At 36.4% G+C, this 19099-nt stretch overlaps 1 protein-coding gene across 4 annotated transcripts in view; it reads right to left on the bottom strand.

Moving 5' to 3' along the window:
- SLC36A4 (solute carrier family 36 member 4) overlaps positions 1-19099 on the bottom strand; it is a 49590-nt gene that overhangs the window by 29463 nt on the left and 1028 nt on the right. The window contains exons 1-5 of one of the 4 annotated variants that reach the window (XM_047751967.1): positions 18345-18372; positions 5492-5615; positions 4490-4580; positions 2172-2260; positions 1055-1150 (exon numbers count right to left, since the gene is read on the bottom strand). In XM_047751967.1, coding sequence (XP_047607923.1) covers positions 1055-1150; positions 2172-2260; positions 4490-4580; positions 5492-5613 — 398 coding nt within the window. In that variant the 5' untranslated portion in view covers positions 5614-5615; positions 18345-18372. Of the gene's footprint in view, positions 1-1054; positions 1151-2171; positions 2261-3712; positions 3791-4489; positions 4581-5491; positions 5616-18344; positions 18373-19099 lie in introns of those variants that run through there. The other 3 variants (XM_047751966.1, XM_047751969.1, XM_047751968.1) reach the window with 3 other exon arrangements.

Consider the following 19099-nt stretch of genomic DNA (forward strand, 5'->3'; position numbering starts at 1 on the left):
GTTTCATTGTAGTCTCTTGTTTGACCATTAATGGCAAGCTGCCAAGCAATGCTGTCTAAAAATCTACAGCCCCTCCTCCTCCCATGTGAAATTGGAAGGGCCCTTCCTTGCCTATCTTCATTTTTGCCAGAACTCTCTAGTTGTCTGTGGTTCTTCAGGGATCTCATTTGTAACATACTGAGATTGGTATCTTCCACCCTTGGTTTTAATATCTTTACCAAAAATCATTCCAGCCATGTCTACCTGAAAGCCACCTTTTTGAGAGAAAACACAGACAAAGCTGCCTCTAGACTGGGGCAGAAGGAAAAAGACAGGATAATCCAGGGGGGAAATCCCTAGGGCACTGGGCTCTGTTTTCTTCCTACTCCTACACAGTATATCAGGAACTCTGAGCAGGGAATAAAACAAAACTAACTTCTGGAAAATCCCCAGAAAGGCTATATTTAACCATGAACCACACTACTAACACTGTTCTTTTCCTTCCTTTAATTTCCACTGCACATATCATTTGTACCACGGTCAGAATGTTGTAAATTGCCTATGCTTATTTTCCAGTCTTTTTGCAGCCGTGTCTACCAATGATAAAGTTACATTTAAACAATATAATAATAAAAACAAGATGACACTAAAATACAAATTTCAGATGTCTTATGAGCATGCAGCTAAACACTACAATTCTATCTGAAATAGAGATGGTAACATTTTTCTTGTGTTTTTTCCTTTACTTAAAAATCACTGAACATGGTTATATCAAAGGTTAGCTAGGTGCTTTATAAACATTATTTTATTTAAACTGCTATAAAAATCCCGTGAGGTAATAAGTATTATAAACTCATTTGACAGTGAAAAAAACTAAAACAAAGTAAAAAATACTTTGACTCAGGTCATACATTTGTAAAATGGTAGCATTCACATTTGAAGCCAAGTCCCCCTAACTCTAAAGATTATGTCCCCCCCCCAAGTTTATCATACTTCTCTTAATTTATCAGATTAAAATACTTAAAAATTAATGTAATTTCAATAGTCAGATATTAATAACCTAGCAAGTACTTACCGTCCCCATGCTGCTTGCTTCTGCAGACAACTCCAGGGACTGACTTCCATAGCAAAACTAACAGTGTCACTATAACCTAATGTTGACTTTTTAAACCTGAAATTTAATGACACAGATGCATATGAAAGAGAAAAAATTTTAATTGGTTCATAAACCCATCCTTTGGAAAGAACATCAAATAAATGGGTTACACTGACAGAAGAGCTGTCAAAATTTCGAGATCTGAATACTCCCAAAGGGATCTCATGAAATTTAAAAGTTTATATATCCTTTTTACCAACATATTAGTTTTTAACACACTGTTAAAAGTTTATATATTTGTAGAATTCATATAACCTAATATTTGTGTTTTGGTGATTTAAATATTTCAATTACCTAAAAATATCAACTACCCTGTTCATGCCTAAATAATTCCACTCTTAGAACAGCGTTATTTAATACATCTGTACAGGGCTTCATAATATACTGTCATATTAACTACCTTATTTAATCATCAAAATAGCCATATTCTCTCTTACATTTTTTTTCAAGGATACATCGTTACTGAAAGATCATAAATGACTTGGCCAAAGTTTTAAAAACATTTAAAAGCAACAGAAAGAGTTAAAAGACTAGAATATAAGTTTATCAGAATAGACAATACTTATTTTTCTAAAAGTTGGTCCATTGTCCAATAAAGCCATATCACGATACAAAAATGAAGACAAAAGAATATTATTTTATTGACTATCTACCAACCTGCATATTAGCAAAGAACACCAAAGGCATTACACCCTAAATCAAATTACTAACAAACTGAAGACCATTATTCTGTAACTAAAACCATTACTACTGCTGCCTCCATTTTCCCCATATACCTTCCCTAATACTTTTCATTTATACTATATAAAATAAGCCATTCTATTTCACTAACTTTAAAAGAAGTAGATACATTCTGACCAGATTTCAATCATATGAAGTGCTACCTTTTTCCATATTCACTATCTTAGACTTGTCTGTGTAATATATTATGGGAAATATAATTTAGTTCCAAAGCACATTAGAAATATAAGACTCTCTGGTGCTTTAAATAAATACATAGCTTTTAAGTAAATAAACTTAACGAATCCACATTTACCTCTGACATAGAAAGTGACTGCAACGTACCAAGATGTGCATACAGTGAACAGAAATAATTCCTATAAACACAAGGCTGATTGGTCCAAGCTGTGGGAGAAAAATTGCATAACATTTAAAAATTAAGTTTAATAAAACCTAAGTTACCTCATACACAATGAGACAATGGACTACTATTTTGCAGCGAATAAATATTTGTTAGACAAAATGATTAAAGAGTCATTTGCATAAGCAAAAATTAATAAACTTGATACAGAAAAATTTAGGCAATCATAGGATTCCATTTTGTCAACTTGGTTACCCAAACCTATGAATGCAGAGTATAGATATAAAGTAGGGCAGAATACAATAGCCTATTTGAGATCAGATGGCAAGTCAGTGTCCCACCATGAGAGTTATATGCAACTATGAATCATTGTCTAAATGACTAAAAAAAGTACTACATCATCTGGGATCGCTAGCAATCTACTTCTATAGACTGCCTGCTGAGAATTATGTGTGAGAAACTGCCTAGAAAATAATTTGAAATTAAAGTAGTACTTAAAAACGTCAAGTATTTTTTTTACTAAAACCAAAATTAAAAAACTTCAGAGTTCCCATTGTGGCTCGGTGAGTTAAGAACCCAACATAGTGTCCATGAGGATGAGGGTTCGATCCCTGGCCTCGCTCAGGGTTAAGGATCTGGCATTGCTGCAAGTTGTGGCCTAGGTCACAGATATGGCTCAGATCCAGGTTGCCATGGCTGTGGCACAGGCCTGCAGCTGCAGCTCTGATTCGACCCCTAGCCTGGGAACTTCCATATGCCACAGGTGTGGCCATAAAAAGAAAAACAATTTTTAAAAAAAAATTTTAAATGATTATGAGCTCCCTTGTGGTCAGGTGGTTAGGATTTGGTGCTTTCACCACTACAGCACAAGTTCAATCCCTGGTCTGGGAACTAAGATCCTACATTAAGCCATTGCACAGTGTAACCCCCTCCCCACCAAATGATGCCTGGATTATAGAGAGACAGACAAGATATTGCTCATCAGAAACTTTTACGTTTCTCTAAATTAGGGTGGACAAAGTCAAATGCAGAGAAAGATGATAGTTAAAACTGTTATTTAGAAAACTTGTCAGTTAAAAGAAGGTTAAATGTAATTTCTTTACTTCATGATTCTCTATAATTACAGTAATTGATTCTAACAATATTTTGAATATTGTTTTACAAAAAGATATTGTTATTTCTTTTCTTAACTATTATTCTTTAAGTCTGAAAACTACATATTTTATTTGGAATCTTAAAGACCACAATTTGTTTTCTTCATTACTAAATCTTTATAATAGGCCACAGTATCTGGCCATGTAACATGTAACTTTTTAAAATTTATTCTCTTTCTTCAAGATTATCTTTGTCACTTTTCATGCTTTATTTTCTGAATAAATTTTTTACAATAAGCCTTCAAAGTTCTAAAAGGAAGGAAAGGAGGGAGGAAAAAGGAAACAGAAAGGGCAGGAGGGAGGAAAGGGGGGAGGGAGGATTTATGTGGGATTATATTGAACCTGTGGATCAATCTGAAGATTTTAGATTTTGCTGCAGTAATAAGTCTTCCACTCCATGGACAAATTTGGTACTTGTTTTCACTTATTTACTTATTTTACAATAGTCAAATGTTTTGAGAGTTCCCTGTTGGCTTAATGGGTTAAGGATTTGGCATCACTGCTGTGGTGTGGGTTCGATCCCAGGATACTTCTGCATGCTGGGAGCACAGCGAAAAAAAAAAAAAAAAAAAGGTGTTAAATTTTTCTACCTGTGATTGCTGAGAGCTTAGATCTTTTTGTTGTATTTATTCCTAATTTAGGTTTCTTTTTTATGGTTTTGTAATTGTTATAATCCTTCAATTTTATTTTCTAATTGTTGTGAGTAGGATATAGAAATGAAGTTGATTTTTCAAAAAAAAAAAAAACCACAAAATTTTACCAACAGAAATAATCTGCTCTACAAATATATTTGTTGATATGAATACATTACTTAAATTCCTAAAAACCCCAAAAACAGTAAGATATAACTATACATGGAAAAATCAGGTACTATTTTAGAATCTTTCTGCCAAATGCTATAAAATAAGTAACTAAGTAGAAATGAAAAGAATAATTAATTCTCATTAGTATTAATTATCATAGTTCACAGAATTATTACCAATACAATAACTAAATGATTATCTTATTGTCACCCTGACCAGGTTATACTGGACTAGGCCAGATGTTAGGCTGTACTTTTTGCTGTACATTACGACTGGTAACTGTGTATTAACGTCAGAATACAAAGACGAGTCTTACCACTATGCCTGCATTTTTTATTGCCAGTGGAAGTCCTAAAAGGCCAGTTCCAATATTTCCTTTAAGAAGATGCATAAGAGTTTGTACAAATCTGAAAAGTAAAAGTTGTAAAATTTAAACATTTTTAGGACAAAAGCTATTAAAATCATACGATGGAGGTAGTAGTACTTACAAGGGAACTGGAAATTCATCTAGGCAAGGACTCAAATAACACTGGCATTCAACCAGAAGTTGAAGGGGCCAGAAGTCATATGGGGTTCCCCATGATTATCAACCTCAGAGGAAGTTAATTAAAACAAAAAAATGCAATTCTAAAACTATGTGTATCATCAGGTAAAGTAAATACTATTAACTTTTAGACAGCATCAACTCCCAAGAGATTTCGCCTAAAAAGTTTCCAACAGACATTTGAAAGTCAAAAAAGATAAGAAAAAAACAAATTAAACTAGGAGGAATAGAACAAAATTTTAACTTATAAAACAAAAATGCTTGCCTGGAATTTTTTACTTTACATTATTCTTTACATTATTTAATTTAGTCAATTAAAATGTTACTCTACTATTCAATTACCAGTGAAATAATAACATTCAAATCTATTAATAATGACAAAACAATCAAAAAGGTTTAAAAACAGTCCACTGCTTTCCTGAGATGCTGACTTTGTTTCATATCATTCACTCAACATAAAGACGTGTTTACTACCTATCTCCCCCCTTCTAACTCCTAACCATTTCAGAAGCCCCTTCTCTTAAAATGTCCATTCTTCTCAATCAGGTCTCCTTTCCTGCAAGATCCATAACATTTGATATGTATCATCATTGTAGTAATTCCTATACACTGCTCTGAAATTTAGATGTATTTCTTCTTTCCCAAATACAGCATAATCACCCTGAGGGCAGGACGATGTCTTGCTCATCTTTGTGTCTTCTACATTATCTAGTTAAGCGCCTTGCCTAAAACACTGAATGAAGAAAATAAACGACATATAAACCTAACACTTACGAAATACCCTCTTGATCATCAAGCTGGTAATGCTTCTGAACAGGCAGGAGCTCTTGCTCATGTTCTTCATCTGATGTTCCATCAAAATTCTGCTCATTTATTAAGGGCCTCATTACATCCATATCTTTAAAAAAGAACAACAAAGTCCTTCACCATCATTTTAAAAATTGAGTTAAAGCTAGTGTAAATGAATTTTTTAATAACAGAACATAATGCTTTACTCATTTTTACCATTTCCACTATAAGTTCATTTATATTAATACTCTTAGGTTTTAATATATATAGCAAGAAACAACTAAACTTATTTGCTGGATATTTTGCTTGGACTAATAAACACTGCAAAGTGAAAAGCATACGTATTCAATACAAAACGATTTCTGCTTTGTCTGCATGAGGTTTACAGTAAATGATGATAGAATTACGAGATGAAAATGTGAAGAAATAATCAAATGAATTTTCATCTCTTGTTAGCTTCACATCATACTCAATACATATCGCAACCATATTTTTATTTTTTATTTTTAATTCTTTTAATGTAAATACAGTTGCTGTACAATATAATATGTTACAGGTGTATGACACAGTGATTCACAATTTTTAAAGGCACTGCTCCATTTATAGTTGTTATAAGTACTGTCTGTAGTCCCCATGTTGTACAACATATCCTTGTAGCTTATTTTGTACCTAATAGTTTGTACCACTTAGTCCCCCAGGACTCTATTTCCCCTCCCCCCTTTTCTCTCCCCACCGGTAACCACTACTTTGTTCTCTGTATCTGTGTGTCTGCTTTTTTGTTATGTTCACTAGTTTGCTATACTTTTTAGATTCCACATATAAGTGCTATCATACTGTATTTGTCTGTCTGACTTAATTTCACTTAGCATAATACCCTCCAAGTCCATCCATGTTGCTGCACATGGCAACATTTCTTTCTTTCTTAGGGCCAAGTCTTTATCCAGTCATCTGTGATGGACACATAAGTTGCTTCGGTATCTTAGCTATTGTAAATAGTGCTGCTATGAACACTGGGGTTCAGATAGCTCCTCGAATTGTTGTTTTTCTATAAATACCCAGGAGTGGAATTCCTGGCAATCATATTTTTAATACTTTTATAAAATTATAAAGTCATTCCAATCTTTTATAGCATCAAAATCTGCTCTTACATCTAGCAATTCTTAGCATAATTTTGCTCCTTTCAGGGAGAAAAATAACATTAGTCATCACTATCTTGTTCTAGTAAGAACCACTAAATTCAAATGAATTAAGATCACTGATAATGCATTAGTAAAGTCTGAAAATATTCTAAAGACGTGAAAGTTTATTCCATTCAAATACATACAATAAACCTATGTAACAGGGAACTGGGGGAACCTAAATGATTTAGTTGGAAATGACTGATTGACATAATTTTTTAAAACTTTGTATTTTAGAATAATTTCAAACTTACATTATACTTGTATGAATGGTACAAAAAAACATATCTTTTATAGACTTACCAAATTTTAACACTTTCCCATTTGCTTTTTTCTCTCAAATGTTTAACACTTTTTATGAACACTTGAGAGTAGGTTACATATATCATCATGTGCTTGACCATACCATCAGCATGTTTTCTCTAAGACAAGAACATATTCTTGAGTATTCACATTACGGTTATCAATTTCAGGTAGTTTAATACTGATCCATACTTTATGCAATCTACATTCTATCTTCCAATTTCATCATTTGTACCAGTAAAGTTCTCTCAGTAATTTTTTTCAGCACAGGATCATGTACTGCATTTAACTGAGTTATTCTACCAGTTACCTTTGCCTCTTATCTTTTATGATAACTTTAATCACCTTTTTTTCTTAATCTTTTACTATCTTGTTTGTCAGTTTTAAATAGTATCCTCTGACTTCCACCTATACAACAACTACTGGTCTTGTTCTACTTTTGCCTTTCTCTGTCTCTTATTCTCTCATTTTTCAGTTGTATTCTTTCTACCTTGGCAGTATACTTTAATGCTTCATGTACGGCTTTGCCAATCATGTTCTCACCCAGGTCTTAGACATAAATCTACAATCAATATATTAAAGGATTGCAATCAGTCTTCTGCCAAAGCGTCTTCAATCATTCCTTGGCTGGAAGAAGTTTCTTCTCCTGCTATAGAAGGCACATCAGAATGACCTGCCGGGCTTGCTTAAACACAAAATGATACACTCCACCCCGAAACTCTGGATTTAGCAGGTCTGAGGTGGACCTGAGAATATACATTCTTAGCAAGTTCCCAGGTGATTCTGATGTTGCTGGTCTGGGGACTACACTCTGAACACCACTGCTCTAGTGTATTCCTCAGGAACGGATCAGAGGCACAGTATCCCCCAAGTGCTACATGTTTTAAACTATTTTTCTGTAGCTTGATAGGAAGGACAGCTAGGTGTCACATCCTTGGATTACACTTTCTATCCTTGAGTTTCTTGAAAATACTGCTCCACTCTTACTTTACTTTGTATGCTACTCTCAAAAGTCTGATTTTCTTAGCCGTTACGTAATTTGTTCTTTTTGCTTGAGGAATTTTCCTTGGTTTTTAAAGTCGAATGGTTTTACTATGATATGTATTGGGGTTGGGCACTCTGAGGCAGAAGGGACACAGTGGCCCTTCTGTACGTAGACTTAAGTTTACTCTTATTGCTGGAAAATTTTCTTGGATTACATCTTTTAAGAATTGGGTTCAAATATTTTGTTTTTCTTCTTCAGGGATTCCAATTACATGCTGGATCATCTTCCTCTGTCTTCACTTCAACTACCTTCTCTAGGACCTTTTTAATGTCTTTCTTTACCTCATTTAAATTCTTCTTCGAAATTCAGTGACTCAAATTATCATTTCAATGTATCTTCCCTTAGACATCCTGCAGTTTACTCTTTTTTCTTTTTGTCTTTTTAGGGCCACACTGGTGGCATATGGAGGTTCCCAGGCTAGGGGCTGAATCAGAGCCACAGCCACTGGTCTCTACCATAGCCACAGCAACGCCAGATCTGAGCTGCATCCTCAACCTACACCACAGCTTGTGGCAACACCAGATCTTTAACCCACTGAGTGAGCCCAGGAATTGAACCTGCATCTTCATGGATACTAGTTGGGTTCGTCACTGCTGAGCTAACCTGGAACTCTGTAATTTACCCTTTATTTATGATTTCTCTTATTGCTAGGCATTTCATGGACAGGGATCCTAGTGTGCAAGTATTCCCTTCTGTCAGTAAAGTTCAGTTTATTTAATGGATGATGTTGAGTTATCAGGGATGATAGGAAGTAACTGGCATGGCTTCTAGTTCTCTTCCATTTCTGCCTGATCTTCAGTTTCCCCCATTACTTTCTTCCTTCTCCTTATTTCCAGGTACCTGAGAGTTATCGCCACTGCTTTTTTTTTTTTTTTTTACTCAAATGAATTCATCACATCTGTAGTTGTATAATGATCATAACAATCCAGTTTCACAGGATTTCCATCCTACAACCCAACCACATCCCCCCACCCCCCAAACTGTCTCCTCTGGAGACCATAAGTTTTTCAATGTCTGTGAGTCAGCATCTGTCCTGCAAAGAAGTTCAGTCTGTCCTTTTTTCAGATTCCACATGTCAGTGAAAGTATTTGATGTTGGTGTCTCATTGTCTGACTTCACTTAGCATGATAATTTCTAGGTGCATCCATGTTGCTAAAAATGCCGTTATTTCATTACTTTAAATGGCTGAGTAATATTCCATCGTGTATATGTACCACATCTTCTTTATCCACTCCTCTGTTGATGGACATTTAGGTTGTTTCCATGTTTGGGCTATTGTAAATAGTGCTGCAATGAACACTGGAGTACATGTGTCCTTGCGAGTTGTGGTTTTCTCTGGATAGATGCCCAGAAGTGGTATTGCTGGATCAAATGGTAGCTCTATTTTTAGTTTTCTGAGGAATCTCCATACTGTTTTCCACAGTGGTGGCACCAATTTACAATTCCACCAACAGTGTAATAGGGTTCCTTTTTCTCCACACCCTCTCCAGCACTCATTGTTTGTAGACTTTTTGATGATGGCCACTGATTCGCCACTGCTTTTTTTATCTCCTCCTTTTTGCCAAGGTTGCCCCCTCTATCCTTGCTAATGTTCAGATTCCTTCCCTATACTCAGTGCTGCAAATTACCAACTCCCAGACCTGACCTGTTTAGACTTTTAACATTTTAGTTTAGATTTTCTCTTTCTGAGGGAGATTTTCACTGTGCTTCTATATCAAGCCTCCCACTCTCCTCCCCTCTTTTCCACAGATTTGAAAGACCCCTCCTCCACTCTCCTTGTCTGCAGCAGCGACAGGAACTCTGTTGGAAATCTGCTGGTTATTTTTTCTATTTACAGGTTGTCTGAAGCTTGTATCCTTGATCTCCAATTAATGCTAAAAGAATAATTTCATTAACATGTTTACTTGTACTCCTTGTTGAATTAACATGTTTGGGGGAGGATATGTTGTGAGATTAGGATTTAGGCAGCTAAATTGAAGTCAACACAACGGTTTTTCATAAGAGTTAAAGTTATACTTTAAGATATTGGAAGGTTCTTTAGCTTTGTAATATATTTTAAAACCAATAAGTGTGATCAGCTTTGTTCTTCTCTTTCAAAACTGTTTGGGCTATTAAGGTCTTTTGTAATTAAAACATTATATTGGCATAAAGACAAACATACAGATCAATGGAACAGAATGGAGAGCACAGAAATCAATCTATGCAGCTGATCTTCGATAAGGGCGCCAAGAATACACAGTAGGGAAAAGACAGTCACTTCCAACAAATGGTGCTGGGAAAACTGGATATCCACGTTCAAAGAATGAAACTGGATTGTTATGCTTTCCACAAGAATCAACTCAAGGGATTAAAAACTTAGGTGTAAAACTTAAAACTATTAAAACTCTTACAGGAAAACATAGAGGGAAAGCTTTGGATTTGGGTTCTGGAAATGATTTCATGGCTATGACACTAAAATCACAGGTAACAAAAGCAAAAATAGGTAAGTGGGACTACATCAAACTAAAAAGCTTCTGCACAGCAAAGGAAACAATCAAGAGAGTGAAAAGCCAACCGACGGAATGAAAGAATATATTTGCAAACCATATATCTGATAAGAGATTAATTTCCAAAGTATATAAGAAACTCCTACAACTCAAGAGTAAAAAAATGCTAATAACCTAATTAATAAATTGGCTAAAGACATTTCTCCAAAGAAGACATACAAATGCCCAACAGACATAGGAAAAGATGCTCAATGTCAGTAATCATTGGGAAACTGCAAACCAAAATCACAATGAAATATCACTTCACACACATTTGGGTAGCCATTATCAAAAACAGAATTCAATGAGAGTAAGCGAGGATGTGGAGAAAAGTGGAATCCTTGTTCACAGTTGGTAGGAAAGCAAAATGTTGCAACCAATATAGAAACTAGTATGAAGGTTCCTCAAGAAATTCTCAAACAAAACTACCATATGACCCAACAATCAATCCCACTTCTGCATATTCATCCAAAAGAACTGAAACCAAGAACTTGAAGAGATACTAGCACTCCCATGTTCACTGCAGCACTATACACAATAGCCAAGATGTGGAAACAATCTAAATGTCCATCAACAGATGAACGGATAAAGAAAACAGAGTATATACACACAATGGAATATTGCCTAGCCGTAAAAAAGGAAATCTTGCAATAGGCAACAACATTAACACACTCTGAAAACATTATGCTATATGAAATGAGCTAGTCACAGAAGTTCAAATACTGCATGATTCCACCCCCGAGAGGTATCTAAAACAGTCAAACTCGTAGAGGAAGCAAGAACAGAATGGTGGTTTGCAGGGACTGTGGGGAGGGGGAAACGGCGACAAGCTAATCGACATGTTTGAAGTTTCAGTTATGCGAAGTGAGTAAGTTCCAGAGATGTGATGTACCCCATTGTGTCCACAGGGAACAGTACTATAAATGGGCATTGAAAGTCTGTGCAGAGGGTGGATGACATGATCAATGGATTCCTAGAAAGATCTGGATGTGGAAGCGGGTAGCCAGATGCTATGGACTGCATGTACGTACTGCTCCCCAAATTCACCCGCTGAAAATCCACCCACCAGCCCAATGGGATAGGATTAGGAGGTGAGGATTTGGCAGTTTAGCAGATTTAGATGAAGTCGTGAGGGCGGAACCCCATGACGAGAGGTATCCTTATAAGCAGAGGAAGCGTATCAAGCTCTCTTTCTTCCCACCACGGGAGGGCACAGCAAGGAGATGACCATCTGTGAACCTGGAAGAGGCCTCTCACCAGGAACTGGATCAGGTGACATCTGACCTCCAACTTCCCCTTCAGCACTGTGAGATGTTAAGGTGGTGTTCAAGTCTCCCAACTTGCGGTATTTTGTTACAGCAGCCTGAGCCGACTAAGCCCAGTGGAGCTGCTCTTCCTGACACAACAAATGTGATGGCTCACCTTCTAATTTGCTGGTGAGGAAAGTGGCAAAGTCTAAGTTGGCTCTCATGCACTTCAGCACTGCAGGCAGCGCAATTTGCAGGAGCTGGTGCACAGGCACAAGTCCTCCCACGTGTTTCACTGGTTTCTGGCCCTTCTTCAGAGCCTCTGTAATGGACTGTCATCGCCTCTCACCAGTTTCTACAATGGTGAGTGCTCTTGGTCACAAAAGGTCTAGGCCTCCTGATTGAATGTATTCAGTTAAAGTGGTTGCAACTGTATTCAATTCAGTTGCACAATTATTAAGGGAGCCCCAATATCTGTCAGGTACTACTAGATGCTGGAGATTAAGCCATTACTGAAGCCTAGCCAAAATTCCTGCCCTCATGGAGCTCAAATTCTAGTGGGGAAGAGACACTAAATAAGTAAAATAGAGAACATGCTAGTGTTAAGCGTTAAGAAGAAAAACAAGGATTGGGAGGGAGCACCTGTAACTTTAGATAGATGGCTAAAGTAGGCCTGAGAGAGTGGAATTTTTTTTTTCTTTTTAGGGCCACACTTGCAGCCCATGGAAATTCCCAGGTCAGGAGCTGAATCGGAGCTGCGGTAGCTGGCCTATACCACAGCCACAGCCACAGCCACAGCCACACAGGAACAACAAAGGAAAAGGCTCTGAGGATGTAGACAGCCTGGTGTGCTTAAGCAGGAAGATGCTAGAGAGGAGTGAGCAACGGGGAGCATAGCAAGAGGAGAGATCAGAAAGCAACAGAAGACACACAGCAAACAGCCTTGTACACCAGTTTGAGCGGCACAAAAGCCACTCATGCAGTGTGTAGAACAGAAATATAGTGGGAGCCACAAGCAATTTAAGATTTCCTAGTAACCACACTTTAAAAAAGGAAAGGAAAAAAAAAAAGCAATGGGTAAAATTAACTTTAATGATACTTTATTTAATCTAATATATCCAAAATATTATCATTTCAACATGTAATCAACATAAACTATTAACAAGATATTTTACATTTTCTTTTTCGTACTAAGTCTTGGAAATCCACTGTGTGTTTTACACTTACGGCAGATTTTAAATAGGACAAATGATATTTCAGGTGCCTGCATGGCTAAAGGCTGCTATGCTGGACAAGGGCAGAGTTTTGAGTTTGATCATGACATGATCTGATTTACATTTTAACCAGGATTCCTCTGGGCCTATCTTTTCATGTAGAAAATGAGTGTAATAACTTCTGCTTCACAGGCATTCTGTGATAATGAAATGAGATCATATATTTGAAGGCTAGAGCCTCATCCTTGGCACATAAGTAATCAATAAATATTAGTTTTCTTCCCCTTCATACATAATGAAATATGAGAAGAAAAGTATGCTGTACAGGATTTTTAACTGTAAATCTGACATGAAATTAATTCATTTACTATGAATAATTAATAATTCTAAACACTTACAGAGCTACAAAATGTGTTATAATATTGAGTATGCCTACAGACAAAATACATCATGCCAGGGAGAAGCAAATAAAGACTCATGAAGGAGACAAATACGTAAACGTCTAACATGGTATAAGATTTAACAGAATTAAGAACATATGAAATAAAACTGGAATACTTATGCAAAGTAATTGAAAATTACAAAATCCAATTTACATTACACAGAAAGTATTATTTGCTAATGTCTTATTATCATTTTTGGCCAAAGGATTGAATTGCACAGCTCTAAAAAAGGCTATGTGATTCCTATAGTTAAGAATTAACAGTTCCTGTTGTGGCACAGCAGGTTACGAACCCGACTAGTATCCCTGAGGATGTGGGTTCAATCCCTGGCCTCACTCAGTCAGTTAAGGATAGGCATTGCTGTGGTGTAGGTCGTAGACACAGCTAGGGTCCTGCATTGCTGTAGTTGTAGAGTAGGCAGGCAGTTGCAGCTAGCCTGGGAACTTCCATATGCTGCAAGTGTGGTCCTAAAAATAAAAAGAATAATAATAATAAAATAATTAACAATGCCTTGGAGTTCCCTGATGGCTCAGTGGGTTAAGGATCTGGCATTGTCACTGTTGTGGCTCAGGCTGCTGCTTTGGTATGGGTTGGATCCCTGGCCCAGGAACTTCTGCATGCTGTGGGAGCAGCCAAAAAAATAAAAATAAAAACATTTTTAAAGAATTAACAATGCCTCATATGGTATTAGAGAATGTTCTAATTTCATTCTTTTACACGTAGCTGTCCAGTTCTCCTAGCATGACCTAATGAAGGGACTTTTTTGCCCCACTGTATATTCTCACCTCTTTTGTCACTGATTAAGTGCCCTTAAACGTGTGGGTTGATTTCTGTGCTCTCTCTCCTATTCCACTGATTTATGTTTCTGTTGTTTGTGCCAGTACCATACTGTTTTGATACTGTAGCTTTTTACTGTGGTCTGAGGTCAGGGAGCATGATTCTTCCAGCTCTGTTCTTCTTTCTCAAGGTTGTTTTGGCTATTCAGGGTCTTTTGTGTTTCCATACAAATTTTAAAAGTAATTGTTCCAGTTCTGTGAAAAATAGCATTGGTATTTTGATAGAGATTACATTGAGTCTATAGATGGCACAATGGAATACTGCTCAGCCACAAAAAAAAAATGAAATCTTGCCATTTTCAGCAATGTGGAGCGAACTGGAGGGCATTATGCTAATGAAAGAAGTCAGAGAAAGGCAAATACTGTATAATATTACTCATATGTGGAATCTAAAATATACAACAAACTAATGAATATAACAAAAAAGAAGCAGACTGACAGATATAGAGAACAAACTGGTGATAAGCTACAAGGATATATTTTACACCACGGGTACTATAGCCAATAAATTATAATAACTTTAAATGGAGTATAACCTATAAAAATTGTGAATCACCATATTGTACACCTGTTACTTATATAATATTATATAGCAACTATACTTCAATTTTAAAAAATTGACAGTGCCTTATAAAATAAAACACTATTATGCAATGGATAGAAAACTACCTAGACAAAATTATTTCTATTTATAAATGGAAAAATATAGATAAGAAACACTAGCTTCATTCAATATTATAAACCATATGTCATACACCATATGTACATATTAATGGTACATACAATTTGAACATTCTTACGCTCTCTTATATTGCCCAAACAGTTGTTTTCACATCAAGTTCCTAATCTAAAATCAACCTAAATTTACAGTTGTAGTCAAAATAATAAAAAATCACATTTATTTAGCAATATGTATTAAAATCTCTAAAACATTCATCTCTTTCATTAAATCATTCCACTTCTAAAAATCTAGTATATGAAAAAAAGAATTTCTACAGAAAGATGTTAACTGAAGCAGCATTTATGTTGAAAATTTGTAAACAACCTAAATGTGCAATAATTAGGCAATTGCTAAAATAACTACAGCACAGGCACTTTATAAACTTTGCCACTGACATTAAATTATGGTTTGAAGTCTGAAACAGGACAAATATATCAACTGCTGAGTAGGAAAAAGCTGGATAATCACACTGTAAGTGCAACGATATTTTTAAAAGTTAAATCAAAGTGAAAGAAAGGAAATATATCAAAGTATAAGTTAGCTAGGATATATACAGACCATGAAAGCATGAATGCCTTCTTCTGTCTTTCTTTAGAAAATGTAAAAATAAGAAAGTAATAAACTTGCATTACTGTTAGAATAACAAAATAAAATCAACCACTTATTTATATTTTGGCAATGGATAAACTCAAAGAAAGTAGAAACAGTTTCTTTTTTAAAAAAATAACATAACGTTGCCACCTAAATCTATAAACTACTATATGGGAACAGGAACTATTTTATTCACTTCTGATGTAGAGAAAATATGCACAGCAAGAAACCTTCCCGAAGTTCCCTATTCTCTGTAAAATAAAGTGCAGACCTTAAGCTAGTTACATAAATATTAAAAAAAAAACACCTGTATCTTAACAATTCTACCTGTGCTTTTCACATAGACACCCAATTTTTAAAATTCTTTTTTAAACTAAATAATATTTGGGCCCTGTAGAAAATCTTAAAATGTATAGATAAGCAACTTTTTGAAATTAAAATTACCGCATCATCTAGAAACTACCACTGGTAACATTTTAGAGTCTACACCCACACCTACACTCACTCCAGGATGTTCTCATTCAGTCCCACGGCTTTAAATATGACCTACATGCTGTTGACTTCCAAGTGCCCATCTCCAGACCAGACTTCTCACCAACTACAGACATACATCCAATTGCCCACTTGACATCTGCACCCTCATGTCTAACGCACATTTCAAACTTAGCCTGCCCCAAACTGAGGTCCTGATCTCCACCACCAAGCCTGCTGCTCCTGGCTTTTCCCATCAGTACCCGATATTTATTACTGTGTAACAACTCATTGCTGGCATCAGGAGGCCTCAGTTCCACGCAACATGGGCCCTTCCTTACCACTGCTTGAGTGTCCTCTCGACATAGCAGCTGGCTTTCCCTCAAATAACTGATCCCAAAGAGAACAAGGCCCAATGAATGCCTTTCAGGACCCCATTTTGAAGTCAAACCTCACCACTTCCACCACAATCTATTCATTAGAAGCAAGTTACTAAATATAGTCCACACTCAAAGAGAAGGAAATTAAGCTCCTCCCCTTGAAGAGAGAAACATCAAAGAATGTGTAGACAAGTTATCAAACCACCACAATATCTCAGTTGATGGCAAATTCATTCTTCCAGACACTCGGGTCCTTGTCTCCTCTGTCTCACTCTCACCCCTCATCTAATCTGCTAGGAAATCATTCTGGTTCTACTTTTTTTTGTCTTTTTTTTAGGGCCGCACCCATGGCATATGGAGGTTCCCAGGCTAGGGGTCTAATCGGAGCTGTAGCCACCAACCTACACCACAGCTCACAGCAACGCCAGATTCTTAACCCACTGAGTGAGGCCAGGGATCGAACACACAACCTCATGGTTCCGGATTTGTTAACCACTGAGCCACGATGGGAACTTTGGAACTCCACATTCTGGTTCTACTTCTGATACATACTCAAAGTCTAAGCATTTCTCTCCACAGCCACTGCTGCTACCACACTCTGCTGAATTGCAGAAATATCCTGCTTCTAGTTTTGCCCCTCACAATCTGTTCTTTACATGGCAGCCAGTGTGATTCTTTGGAATTTAAGTCAGATCATGACTCTCCTCTGCTGGACTTTGCACTGGTTCCCCACTCTCTCAGAGTAAAAGCCAAAGCCTTTACACGGACCTCCAAGACCCTATGGAATTTGGCCTCGTCCCCACTGGATCGTTCTGTTTCCACCTCCTTGCCTTCCTCGCTAGTTCTGTCTTTAGCGGTTCTTTTTGCCTGGAATAGTCGTTCCTCAGATATGCACTTGACTGGTTCCCTCACCTCTTTCAAGTCTTTGCTCAAGTCCCACCGTTTCAATAATGTCCAATCTGACTACTTTATAAAACATTATCAAGTGCCCAGCCCCCACCCTCACTTCTGACGTCCCTTACACTGCTCTTTTTTTTCCGCAGCACTTTTAGCCTAATTTACTATAAATTAACTGATAATTATCTTTACTGCTTATTGTCTGCTTCCTCTTATAAGTTCCATGAGAGCAGGGATCTTGATCTGTATTACTCATGGATATATCCCAAACGCCTAAAACGGTACCTAGCACCTAGGAGAAATTCCATGACTATGTGTTGTATTAGTGAACAGGCATAACTTTAAAACATTAAAATAATTTAGAAACATTTTTCAGTTAGTAAAAATGCGTATGCTGAACATCTTCCCATATGAGTTTAAATGGCTTTTCAGTATATATAACTATATGGCTGTATCACAATTTACCGAAATACTTTTTCTTTAATTGGACATTTAGATAGTCACCAGCTTTTCTCTTTTGTAAATAACATAATGAACATGAGTTGATGTAAGTATGTTAGGTGACATTTTCTTGGGAAATAGTTCTATAAATAGAAACACTGGGCCATGCACCCCTGCAGCACTAGTCACAACAGGCAAGACCTGGGAAACAACCTAAGTGTCCATTGGCAGATGAATGGATTAAGAAGATGTGGAATATACAGACAATGGAATACTACTCAGCCATAAAAAAGAACAAAATAATGCTGTTTGCAGCAACATGGATGGAAATGGAGATTCTAAGACTAAGTGAAATAAGTCAGAAAGGGAAAGACAAATACCATATGATATCACTTATATGTGGAATCTAAAATATGGCACAGATGAACCTATTTATAGAACAGAAACAGGCTCACAGACATGGAGAACAGACTTGTGGTTGTCAAGGGGGAGCAGGAGATAGAAGGATGGACTGGGAGCTTGGGGTTAGTAGATGCAAACTATTACCTTTAGAATGGATAAGCAATGAGGTCCTGCTGTATGGCACAGGGAACTATATCCAATCACTTGTGACAGAACATGATGGAAGATAATATGAAAAAAAAGAGTGTATATATAAATGCATGGCTAGGTCACTTTGCTCTATAGCAGAAATTGGCAGAACATTGTAAATCAACTATAACAATTGCAAAAAAAATCAGCTGCACAATAAAAATAAATAAATAAATAAAATAGAAATGCTGGACCAAGGGATCATGTGCATTTTCAAGGATAAACATAATACACTGCTCTTACCAGCAATTCATGAGAATGCACATTTCCCCACATCCTCACTAAAATGGGTTATTAATGAACTTAAAACAGATGAACCTGAGTTCATAGCTGAGTACGGCCATTAATGAGCTTAAAATTACTGTATCTATAAAAAAGGGATCATAATTCCACCTACCTCACCCACTGTCATGAGGATTAAAAGAGACAGAACATATATAAAGCACTTACACTTCCTAACACGCAGTAAACATTCAGTAAAACGTTACTATTCACTTCTACCATTACTGTGACTTGAAAGAAATCAACTGCCAAGTGCCCTGCACATTATTACAGGAACGTCAACTTATGTTCTCTACTATACTACATATACTATATTATACTATATAAATACTATAATATTTTTTAAGCTCAACTCCTCTTTTAATCAGTTAATCATTCAGCATAGAATTCAAATATTCCTAAATACAACACATATAACTGGGAGCAAC

This window comes from Phacochoerus africanus, chromosome 11 (genome assembly GCF_016906955.1).
Source record: "Phacochoerus africanus isolate WHEZ1 chromosome 11, ROS_Pafr_v1, whole genome shotgun sequence".
Classification (NCBI taxonomy): domain Eukaryota; kingdom Metazoa; phylum Chordata; class Mammalia; order Artiodactyla; family Suidae; genus Phacochoerus; species Phacochoerus africanus.